The sequence below is a fragment of the Panthera uncia genome, assembly GCF_023721935.1.
Source record: "Panthera uncia isolate 11264 chromosome C1 unlocalized genomic scaffold, Puncia_PCG_1.0 HiC_scaffold_3, whole genome shotgun sequence".
NCBI lineage: Eukaryota > Metazoa > Chordata > Mammalia > Carnivora > Felidae > Panthera > Panthera uncia.
In genome coordinates, this window is record NW_026057584.1 from 34,533,569 (window position 1) to 34,546,323 (window position 12,755).

Below are 12,755 nucleotides of genomic sequence, written 5' to 3' on the forward strand. Positions count from 1 at the left end.
GGTTCTGCGCTGACATTGCGGAGACTGCTTGGGATTCTCTCTCTCTCTCTCTCTCTCTCTCTCTCTCTCTGCCCATCCCTAGCTCTCTCTAAATAAATAAACTTAAAAAAATAATAATGAAAAAGAACCAGCGTCACAAGATAATATAAACCATACAGGAATCAACTTAATTGGAAATGTGTTGACCTACATGAAGAAAAAATAAAATTTATATTAAGATGTATAGAAGAGGATTTTTAATAAAGAGCAATGCCATGCTTCTGTATGGGTTAACTCAATGTTGTGGAGATGTGATTTGGAATTAATTTGTAAACTCCTATGAGAATGGAGTGTAGGAAAGAAACTTATCAATATAATTCTAATATTCCTCTGGAAGAAGGAAGCAGGCAATAATAAACACATTTTTAGGAAAAAGAATCTCTATACAAGAAGGGACTTGGAATATTTTTTACTAAGCTACAGTAATTAAAACATTATAGTCCTGGTGCAAAATTAATGGGAAAGTAGCTCAGAAATAGTTCCAAATGTATGTAAGACTTTTTGTATGTGACAAAAATAGCATTTCAAGTAACTGAGGAAAAACTGGACATAAAATATATTAGAACAATTTAGAGCTGTCAGGAGAAAAACATTTGTTAGATCTTAATCTCATATCACATTCTAAAGTAACTTCCAGATTGTTTAAACTATAAATGTCATTTCTAATTTTAGAAGATTCACACTTAACTAAACAAGCAGAGCAATTTTTAAAATATAATAACATATATCGTGGTATCTTATACATCACAGCATTTTGTGTATAAAATCTTTAATGTTTTGGCAATAGGTATGAATGTTGATACTAATTTTTATTATCTTAGTTTTAAAAGTCATGTATATCATATTAATAAATGCAGGACAGTTAAAGCCTTTATATTTAGATTTATTTAGATATTTTCATGCTGAGGTATTAGCTTTATAAGTAGAGTAGGGAGAAATTATTCTGTACATGTGACAGTCATGTGCTTTAAAAATACATGATTGGGGGCACCTGGGTGGTTCAGTTGGTTAAACGTCTGACTTTGGCTCAGGTCATGATCTCACAATATGTGAGTTCGAGCCCTGCATTGGGCTCTGCTCTGACAGCTCAGAGCCTGGAACCTGCTTTGGATTCTGTATCTCCCTCTCTCTGCCCTTCTCCTCCTTGAGCCCTGTCTCTTTCTCTCTCTTTCTCAAAAATAAACATTAAAAAAAAAAGATGGAGTATGGTTTTGAGAGTTTATTTATATTTGGATATACTATCAATAATATTTATATCCTGTGACCTTAAAATTTCAAATCCAGTTTTTACAAGTGATACTACAGAAAAGAACAGAAAATACATAAATAAGTATGAAGATGTTCATTGCAGCATTTTTTTTTTTTTTTTGTAATATAGGAAAATTGAAAACAACCTATGTGTTTATCAGTAAACTATTAAATGGTAAGTTTTGGGCTTAATTGCTCTATGGCTGTTAAAAAGAATGAGATCTATAGGTCTTCCGTATTTTTAGCAACTGAAAAAAGCATATTGTAGAAAACTACATCTGATGAACATGTGACTATAAACTATATACATGCACTTATATATAAACATGCATATACATAAATATATATTTGAAAGAAAAATAAATACCAGATGGTTGACTCTGTTTAATCTTCATGGGTGGGATAGTTGGGATTTCCTTTTTTTTTTTTTTTTTTTACATACATATACTATTTATAATATTTGAACATTATTTAATAATTGACTATCAACCATTAATTCATATTTGTAGCTAAATATATTTGTAAAATTATAAAGATAGCAGTTGATATGCAGGGCAGAAATCGCTTTTTAATTTTCCAGGAAATAAAAAATTAAAATCAGTTGGAATCCGGCAATAGAGATACAGGAGTTTTTTTAAGTTACAATTTGTTTATTGGAAATCAGTCCTTGGTGTCACCACTACAATGAAATTATGCTTTTCTTCTTTACGTGGTAATAAATATATCAGAAGTATTTACCTTCTTTTCTGGAGTACTCTTCAAAGAGGATGTAAAATTCTGTTTTTCTTCTTAATCTTGTGCTCCATTGAGCTCATTAGAAATGATAAAGTGGTAGGAAGAAGATGCTATAAATTATATTAACAAAGCAGCCCCTTTTTATATTTTCATAAGAGACTTGAGGAAAGGAAATACTAAAGGGAGATGAAGATGTTAGAATTTATACTTAAATTATTTCCTAAGAAACTAATGTAGGTTTTGTTTTAATATACTTTATTTGAAGCTTAATAAAAATGTAACCTGGGCCACCTGGGTGGCTCAGTTGGTTAAGCGTCTGACTTAATCTCAGTTCAGGTCTTGATTTCAGGATTGTGAGCTCAAGCCCTGTGTTGGGCTCCAGGCTGGGCGTGAAGCCTATTTAAAAAAAAAAAAAAAAATGTAACCTAGCTTACTTATTTTTCAGGTACTTTGTAAGTCAAAAACATTTCTTTAAAATTTTTTTTTAATGTTTATTTATTTCTGAGACAGAGAGAGACAGAGCATGAGTGGGGGAGGGGCAGAGAGAGAGGGAGACACAGAATCAGAAGCAGGCTCCAGGCTCTGACCTGTCAGCACATAGCCCGACGTGGGGCTCGAACTCACAAACCGTGAGATCATGGCCTGAGCTGAAGTTGGTCACTCAACTGACTGAGCCACCCAGGCTCCCCCAAAACATTTTTATTCTCAGTAGCTGTTCAGGTATTTTAGTTTCCAGAGACTTGGTAGGAATTCTCAGAGCAAATGCTGTGGCAAGACTGAAATTTCTTTAGTCTTCATACTATTGGGAAATTTGTAGCTAGATGTGAAAAGGATACAGTCCTCTCTCTGCATTGTAGCCAGGTGAGCTTTTCAAACCTTGAATCGTATAATACATCTGCCTAAAATCCTTAGTCACTTTCTACGCTTAAGGCAGACTGTAAATTCCTATTTATACCATCTGGGCCATGCCTACCTTTCTACACCCTCAACGTTTGTCCCTTGCTTTTTGGTCACTTGGATCTTCTTTCAGATTTCCTGTGTTTTCTTCTTGCCACAGGGCCATTATATAGGCTGTTCCCTCTTTCGAGAATGCTCTTTTCCTAATTCTTTAATTCTACTGATCTTTGTTATCTCACCTTAACTGTTGCCTTAGAGAAGTCTTCTTTGATTCCCTCATCAATGTTAGGTTCCTTTTATTATGCTTTTGTGTGTCATGACTTCTTATTCTTCATCTCTTTGCAAAAATGCATTTAGTTTTCTGTACTAGATAAATGCTTCATTATAGTGACTTTCCATCTGGTTTTATCATTGTATTACCAGCTCCTAGCATAATGGCTGTCATTTGTGTTTAAGAAATACTTATGGAATGGATCAATGAATTTCTGACTAAATCCTGCCTTTGCTTTAAAGTCGTCTCCTGGAGTTCTGAGCAGCTTTCAGAGGCAACTACCTTAGGGTATTTAGACAATTGTTCATAAACATTTTTTATTGAGGTATAATTTATGTAGAGTCAGAGGTACATTAATCATAGCCCTGTCATGGAATCCATTTTTAGGTGAAGAACGAGGTTTCAAAAGGTAGTACCATTTAACTGTTGTTTAAAAGGAAAAAAGGGAATTCTGACATTGATTTGAACAATCATCATAATAAATGTGGGAACCTCACAAAATTACTTCTTTGAAGGCCATTGTCATTTGGATGTATGGCTGTGCTATATTTTGTGAAGGTTTTTTTTTTAAATTATTTATTTTAGACCTCATTTATTTTAGTTTTTTATTTTTTTTAATTTACATCCAAATTAGCTTATAGTGCAATGATGATTTCAGGAGTAGATTCCTTAGTGCCCCTTACCCATTTAGCCCATCCCTCTCCTACAACCCCTCCAGTAACCCTCATTTTGTTTTCCATATTTATGAGTCTCTTCGGTTTTGTCCCCCTCCCTGTTTTTATATTATTTTGTTCCCCTTCCCTTATGTTCATCTGTTTTGTCTCTTAAAGTCCTCATATGAGTGAAGTCGTATGATTTTTGTCTTTCTCTGACTAATTTCACTTAGCAAAATACCCTCCAGTTCCATCCATGTAGTTGCAAATGGCAAGATTTCATTCTTTTTGATTGTCGAGTAATACTCCATTATATATATACACCACATCTTCTTTATCCATTCATCCATCGATGGACATTTGGGCTCTTTCCATACTTTGGCTATTGTTGATAGTGTAATTTTTATTTATTTTGAGAAAGAGCAAGCGAGGAGGGGGGGCAGCAAAAATGGGGGACGGACAGAGAGCGAGAGACCAAGAATTCCAAGCAGCACAGATCCCACTGTGAGGCTCAAGCTCACAGACTGGCGATCATGACCTGAGCTGAAACCAAGAGTCGGATGCTTAGCCGACTGAGCCACCCAGGCTCCCCTGTGAAGTTATGTTTTAAGAGTCTTATTTCTTCAGCAAGAGTTTGTAACTTGAGTGTCCATGTCTATTAATGAGCTTTAGTTGATCTGAACTCCCAGAAATTATTTGCAGAATTGTGTATGTATGGGTATTGTGTTTATCTTTTTATGTAGTGTTTATTAATCCTTTTTTTCTGAAATTTTATTATGGAACATTTCAAACTTATAATAAAGTAATGACATTAGTGTAATAAAACATATATACCAGTTATTCAGCTTGAATGGTTATTAATTCATAGCCAGTCATATTTCATCTATACCTAATTAGTTTTCCTTCTTTGACTGCTCCTGCTCCTGTCCTGATTGATTGATTGATTATTTATTTATTTATTTTTATTTTTGAGAGAGAGAGAGAGAGAGTGCTAGCGCAAGCAGGGGGAGAGGGGCAGAGGGAGAGAGAAAGATCCCAAGTGGACTCCATACTCAGCACTGAGCCTGATGTGGCCCTCAATCCCACGACCCTGGGACCATGACTGAGCTGAAATCAAGAGTTGGGCACTCAACTGACTGAGCCACCCAGGTGCCCCTGCCCTGATTATTTTAAAGCAAGTCTCTGACACATTTCACCAGTAAATATTTCAGTATGTGACTTTAAGAAACAAGCAGTATTAAAACAAAAAACAAAAAAAACCCAACCTAACTATAATAGTTATCAAATATAAAAATAACTTATGATAATTCCTTAATTTTATATCATCAAATAACCAGTCGTGTTCTGCTTTCTCCAGTTGTATCATACACTTTTTAATTGTTTGAATCGGAGTCCAAGAAAGATTCATATGTTGGTTATTGATTTTTTTAATCTGTTAGGTTTTCCTACTATCTTTTTTCTCTAGAAACTTATTTGACTAAATTCATCAGTCTATCTTAACAGCATTTGCTATTTGAAAATAAAGGAAATGTCTTACTCCTAACAGCATTTGCTATTTGAAAATAAGGGGAATGTCTTACTCCTCTTCATACTTCTTCCTTACATCGTACTTGATATAGTGCATTATAGAGAGACATTAAAAAGTCCTTTTGGAATTGAAGGGGGAGAATTAGAAAATCTGATTCCTTTTTACAGGGACAAATTTAGTGTGAAATTTGACACACTTTTAGGTAATACTATCTTTTAATAAAGAAACTTATTTCAGGGGCGCCTGGTGGCTCAGTCGGTTAAGTGGCCAACTTCGGCTCAGGTCATGATCTCGCGGTCCGTGAGTTCGAGCCCCGCGTCGGGCTCTGTGCTGACAGCTCAGAGCCTGGAGCCTGTTTCAGATTCTGTGTCTCCCTCTCTCTGACCCTCTCCCGTTCATGCTTTGTCTCTCTCTGTCTCAAAAATAAATAAACGTTAAAAAAAAAAAAAAGAAACTTATTTCAGTTGCTTTGAAGACATTATTCTCCCCTCAGAGAAGTTCTTTATTTTTTTCCAGTTCTTAACTTTTTTCTTTTTTTCAGTGCTTATTTATTTTTGAAAGAGAGACAGAGTGTGAGCAGGGAAGGGGCAGAGAGGCAGAGACAGAAGATCCAAAGCAGGCTCTGGGCAGACAACAAAGAGCCCTATGCAGGGCTTGAACTAACAAACTGTGAGATCATGACCTCTCCTGAAGTTGGACGCTTAACCTACTAAGCCACCGAGGTGCCCCTAGCTCTTACTTTTTGAGCCTTTAAATTAAATTAAAATCCAAGACCTTTTCATTGTCTTTCTCACTTTAAAAATAATATAGGCTGTTTTAATTTTTTTCTGTAACTCAAGAGTTACACATAATTAGAATATCCTCAGTATTCCTTACCTCAGAGGTAAACACTTAAAAGAGTTTAGTGGATATATTCGTCCAGGCTTTTTTCACATTTTATTTAGTTTTTTAATGGAATTATAGTTCACATAATTGTACAACTTGCTTTTTCTACTTGGATATTTTTCCATTATAGAAAAAATATAAATCTACCTTCTTTAAAGCCCTTATTTGTATAAACATTTATAATCAGTGTGCTGAATATATGACCCTTGATTTCTAGCTTTTCTATATTTGTCATTTATAATCTGTCACATGGTTTGTTGTATGAAATGTAACTTAATTCCAATTGTATATTTGGCAGAAGCTCTAAGCATAGACTATTCATTTGTCTTGGGTAATGTGCAGTTTGATTTTACTCAGTAAACTTGTTTTTTGGTTTTGGTTTTGTTTTATCCCAAATCTGTTTATTGGAATAGTTTCTTACTCATCTTGAGTCCGGGTGCTTTAAGGGCTTCCGTCTGAAGGAGCATCCTTCTATAAGCCTTGCTTTTCCTCCTGTAGGCTGGCAGAGGACAGTGGAACAGCCAACACACAAAACAACCATTTGTGCATGGCTAAAGATGGTGTTGATTTTGTAGCATCCTGGGCACTTCACGTCCATGAAGTAGGAGTTGGGGCTCTGCACCAGGTGTTTCTTCTTGTACTTCCTCTTCTCTTCCAGGACAGGTGGAAGAGGTCCTTCACAAGGGGCATGTTCTTGTGAGGAAGTATAAACTTGTTTTTGCCACTTTGAAATATATTTCTTGGGGAAAATATAAAAGTATTAGGAAAAGAAGTTTCAAATATATCCCTGAAAATAGAATTTATTTCTTAAAAATAAGTTTTGTTTTAATTGAGCTCTAGTCTAGAAGTAAGCCTTCTTATCTAAAATATATACAAGGTTAGTTTTTCTGTTAGTGAAAGGTGCACATCCTTTACCTTTGGTAGTTTCTTTAAGTACATGATGCCATCTTCAAGTTTGGTGCTTTTTTTCTTTCAGAGATAAAAAAAAGGACTAGAAGTTAGAAGAAGATGCTGGGATCTGAACGTGGTGTTGTGGAAGAATGGTTATCAGAATTCAAGGTAAATTGGATTGGTGATAGGAATGTATCATATGATTCTATATGTCCATAATTCAAACAGTGAATATGTGCTCTGGAGAAACCAAAACAAATGTTATGATATGAAGTGGAAATGGCAAAATATGAAATAATGTGTTTCTGTAATTGTAACTCTTTAAAAAGGCACTAAGGTGAATAATGGCTAGAAGGTAATATGGAAAAATAAAAATAGTTGTTAGGATTGATGAGGGGATATATCCATTTTTAAATATATTTAATAAAAAAGGGGAAGCTTCTAAGCTTTAATAAGGCACAGACATAGGATTTGTGTCTTATATTTTTATTTCCTGTAATTAAAAATCATTCATTGATTTTATTTAAAACTATATAACTTCTGAACACTAATAGAAATAAATGTTTCATAAGTATAAAACGCAAGAATAAAAATATATTCTAGGGGCGCCTGTGTGGTTCAGTCGGTTAAGCATCCAACTCTTTATTTCAGCTCAGGTCATGATCTCACAGTTTGTGAGTTTGAGCCCCACATCAGGCTCTGCACTGAGGGCGCAGAGCCTGCTCGGGATTCTCTCTCCCCCTCTCCCTGCCCTCTTTCCCTCCCCCAAAATAAATAAAACTTATTGTGTGTGTGTGTGTGTGTGTGTGTGTGTGTGTGTGTGTGTGTGTATTCTATACTTATTTTTTTTTTAGACTAGGTTAGTTTTTTTTTTGTTGTTGTTGTTGTTTTAGTGTTTTTATTTATTTTTGAGACAGAGAGAGACAGAGCATGAGTAGGGGAGGGGCAGAGAGAGAGGGAGACACAGAATCCAAAGCAGGCTTCAGTCTCTGAGCTGTCAGCACAGAGCCTGACGTGGGGCTCGAACTCCCAGACTGTGAGATCATGATCTGAGCTGAAGTCGGATGCTTAACTGACTGAGCCACCCAAGCACCCCTAGAGTAGGTTAGTTTAAAGTGACCCTTTTCAGCCAATCTTGGTACGTGTGATTTCTAATAATTTTTCATGGTTGACTAGTTAGAAGAACTGTACACTATAACATCCTAACAATTTGTCTTATTAACTCTAATGATATTTCTTGTATTAATTATCTTTACTTTTCTTAATTGACTCTATCATAAATCTTTTCAAGAGAAACTGAGGTAAAATATATTTCCTGACTTCCCAAATATTAAGTTTGCTTTTGATTTCCTTTGATGTTTCTTTTAGGCGTTACCTGACACTCAGATCACCAATTATGCAGCAACTTTACACCGGAAAAAAACACTGGTCCCAGCCCTCTATAAAGTTATTCAAGATTCGAATAATGAGGTAGGAAAGCTTATAAGAAAAATAATTTCAACATAGTAAAGTGAAATATGTGTACTGAAACACATATGTAAGTTTTGTAGTTTTCCCTCCTCTTTTTTAAAATCCTTCTTATGGAACTGGAAAACTTTCTACTGTTTTTCATTCTGATAGTTGCTTTGGTTTTCCCTTTCCCTTTCCCTTCCCTCTTTATATTTTTAAATGTTTTGACAGATTTGTTCCTGTTGAGGACTGTATGTTTTGAGTCTTGATCTGAGTGACCATCATCTCAATAGATTACTTATTTATTTGAAACTTTTCTCTGTTTCTGTTTGGGATGTTTCCTTTTCTAGAATCCAAATGTTAGCCTTACACTGATTCAGCTTTTTTTAATTTTAAGTATGTTTGCTGTTATTTTATTGACAGTGTGGAAGTGTATATATTACTCTGATCAGTGAACTCAAACTGGTAACATGAAATGATGCTGCTAGTAAATTTAGCTTGAAAATGATTGGAGAAAGCACTATTTAGCCTAAATAGTTAAGATCAATAAACTTAGAGTAAGAGTTTCCTGTTATTCAGCTTTGTGATAGAAGAAGGAAAAAAAAATTCAGCTGTTGAATCTATATGTTAATTTATGCAAAATACACACATTATCTTTCCATTAACACAATAGTATGACATATAGTTTTATCACCACTGGATTCATGTATGCTTTAAAATGAAAATGAAAGGAACACACAGGAAAGTAGCTTCTTATCTTCCCAGATACAGCCTCCAAGAGTGCCTCTGCTGTGTACTGGAGTGAGTTTGAAGAAGTTCAGGTAATCATCTCCTAACCAGCAGCTTAATTTAAAGTGCATCTTAATTTTTGTCCTACCACTAAAAGCTTGCTTTATTGACCTCTTTCTTTACTATCTCCTAAACTTGGATTGGCTCTCAGTTAGGCTTGCATCTGTTGCTGTTTATAGCAGCAATTGCAGGATTCATTTGCTTCTTTTTCTCTTGCTGTGTATTTATGTTTTATAACTTTAGGTGTAGTAATGTATATATATTCATATCCTTTTTGGTTAGGAGTTTTCAAAATTCTGTTTGAATAATGAATGTGTGTTATTTCCTACCCCTTGTTTTGCACTGTCTTAACATTTAAGCTTTGCTTATTAAAATTTGTTTTATGCTTTCTCTTTACATTGTAAGCTCTTCATGAGCAGTGGTCATATAGTCTGTATTTGTTACTTCCCTAGAATCTACTATATTATCATGTACATAATGAACACTTAGTAAATATTGATTAGAAGAATAGTGAAACACAAAATGAGATTCTAAAATGCTATCATTTTCATTAACACTCACAAGTATATAAAAAGGATTGGTTTCCTTTTTTATACTTTAGAAGCTCTGACATTAAAAAAAGTTATTCACATTACTTTATATTGTAATACTTCATAATAATGTATGAGACCTTATCATGGGTAGAATTGGAAAATTACAGCTTGAGAGATAAAAGCTCAACAGTAGTCATTATAATCAACCAGTTGCCAGAGCAGAGCTGTCTTTCCATCTTTTCTCCTGTCAGGTTATAAGGTTCTAACCATGTGGTCATATTTCAGAAAAGCAGAATGTAGAGCTCTATAGAATCTCAAACTAATTCTGGATTTCAGTTATAGAAGGAGGCCCCTTTTAGTCCTGATTTTATTGTATTCTGAAACGTAACTGTTTTACTTAGTTAACAGGAAATTATTTCAGAAAATCGTCACATGCCACATATAATATTAATTGAAGCTTATGGTGATCTTACAGTTTTGCTTTAAAGACCTTAAAAGTTCTTAAGAAAGTGTATTTCCTAGTTTAGTATTACATATCATGGCCAACCTGTACTGCAGCTGAAATTTTAATCTCTACACCAAACTTATTGCTTAATTTTTCTCATTTCCTTTGTTCTAGAGGTTTCCACACCAAACATATTGCTTAATTTTCCTCATTGCCTTTGTTCCAGATCCTCTAGTCACTCTTGCAGTTCTTCCCCTTCAGGAAGACCTCCATCTAATCGTTATGTTAACCCTATCACTTTTTCATGATTTGATTCCCTTTCCTTCTTCCTTCACATGGCTCACTTCTCTCTTTACCCAGCTAAATTTTCATAGGTCATTTCCTTGCAAACATTCTTAGCTCCTTTGCTTCTCATTCCATTCATTAGTTCTTTTTCTTTGGGGGAAAATCTCAACACTGGAAAAAATCCAGCCATCCGTCTTCTTCAGGCCTGTACCTGAGCAGCAGAACATACTTGCAGAACACAGTTTTGTTGACTTTCTCCACTTTAAATGCAGGACTAAAAGGCTCAAGGTCACATAATACTGCCTTGCATTCTTGCTTTACTTTCTTGGTACACTGTCCCACTGCATTTTACACCTTCTCTTTCCTCATACTCTTACCCTCCTTTTCCTCATCTCCAGCTTGCTTTCTGTGTCCTTAAAAAAGAAGAAGATAATTGGGAACTCTCATATTTTCCCCTTCCTATCTACCACTCTACCAGCTTTTCCACCTACATTCTTTTGCCTTTTCTGCTGTTCAGTGGATGAAGTGTCTCAGGTGGTATCAAAGTGTCTCTTGTACTTAGGCCTGGATCACATCTTCTCTGGCCACCTCAAAGATTGCTCCTGCAGTTATCCCTCCTCATTCCTTCATCATTGATTTCTGACCAAACTCCTCCTCCTCCCCATTTTTAAAAAAAGCAGAGTAAAAATTTTGACAACTCTGTATTTCTTTGCTATGCTTAGTTAAAATGTAGTCTTTTACATGCCATTGTGGTTCTTGCTACTGAGGAAGGGAAGTTAAGGTCTTTATAACAGAAACGAATCATAATTGTACCATGGCAAATAAAATTGAGAGGCAGCAATTCTGGAGTCTTTGACTAAAGGGAAAAATAGATTTAAAACATAGATATATATTTTTAATAAATACACTTATGAGAGCAGCAATCTTTAATTCCCCAAAAGAGCTTTTTTGTCAGTACTTTAAAAAGATACCAGCAGTTGACTATTTTCAGAAATTTATTACTTCATTATTGACACTACACGGAATATACTATTTGTAGTTAAATAATCCTCACCTCCTACTCTCAACTTTCATTCTAGTATTAGAAATGTGGGATAGTGGAAGCATCAACTTGGTGTTCGAAGACCTGAATTTTAAGTGTCTTCCTCCACCACTAACTTCTGTGACTTTGAGCAAATTGTCTGACTAGTCTAGACTTCTGTTTAAGGGGAGAATTGAAATTTTTTGAAGATTGTAAATATTATGACAGTGATTTCACATAATGGGCCTAGTAGTTACTAGACACGAGGGTGTACATGTGTGTGAACTTTTTTAGCTTTAAAGTCATTCCCTAAGAGCTAAGCTTAGCTCATCTGAATATATTAACTGTACAGTTAACATTGGGTTTGTTGATTTTTGATTTGCAATCTTGAAAGTAGTGACTTATTCTAGACGGTTAGGTTATTACAGACCTATATAACTTCATTCAAACAGATTTCCAAATGTATATGCATTATTTAATCATTCAGAAAAGAAGGTAGTATATAAATACTGAATGATTCATTTTAAAGCTAGTATTAAATTTTAATTTAGACATTTTTTATAGTTTCTTGTCAATGTGTTATTTGCATTTTAAAATCATACCCAGTTTTGTGTAGTCTATAGTTATTTGAACAAAACCGTTTTAGATTGGCAGTACATGATTAGGAAAAAGGGAGAGATTTATTTAACCTGCTCATTTTCTTTAGTTTGCAAGGTGAAAAAGATCTTCATAAGTCCTATTGTGTGATATCATATGAAAAATTTAACACTAAAAAAGCTATTCCTATATTTTCAAAATCTTTAAATATAATTAGTAGAATTTAGGTCAGTCTTAAAACATAAAAGTAATTCATTTGTTTTACTTGTATGTATGTAAAATATTAGCTAACATTTTGGATATCCAATTATTATATATTGCAAAATCCCTTTGTCTACTGAGTAGTATATAATTTTATTTAAATCATAATCTAAGTTGAGATTTAAAGTTTATTTCCAACAAGAGCATTTGAAGTTATTTTCTTTCAATAGAAACTTTTTAAAGTGGAGGATAGTAAGGGCTGATAATAATAGAAAAGGAAACTTAATA

General features: G+C 34.4%; 2 protein-coding genes and 1 pseudogene across 10 annotated transcripts in view; 1 reads left to right on the forward strand and 2 right to left on the reverse strand.

Annotated features, from left to right (window-relative positions):
- The window catches only part of CFLAR (CASP8 and FADD like apoptosis regulator), a 224,037-nt gene that overhangs the window by 135,911 nt on the left and 75,371 nt on the right, over positions 1-12,755 (reverse strand). The window lies entirely within an intron of this gene.
- Positions 1-12,755, forward strand: part of HYCC2 (hyccin PI4KA lipid kinase complex subunit 2) — a 92,038-nt gene that overhangs the window by 37,346 nt on the left and 41,937 nt on the right. For 6 of the 9 annotated variants that reach the window (XM_049615872.1, XM_049615874.1, XM_049615869.1 and 3 more), the window contains 2 exons: positions 7,233-7,315; positions 8,516-8,617. In XM_049615872.1, the coding sequence (XP_049471829.1) occupies positions 7,265-7,315; positions 8,516-8,617 (153 nt within the window). In that variant the 5' untranslated portion in view covers positions 7,233-7,264. Of the gene's footprint in view, positions 1-1,417; positions 1,463-6,806; positions 6,882-7,232; positions 7,316-8,515; positions 8,618-9,361; positions 9,418-12,755 lie in introns of those variants that run through there. The other 3 variants (XM_049615875.1, XM_049615876.1, XM_049615878.1) reach the window with 3 other exon arrangements.
- On the reverse strand, positions 6,678-6,946 carry LOC125911371 (40S ribosomal protein S27-like; annotated as a pseudogene).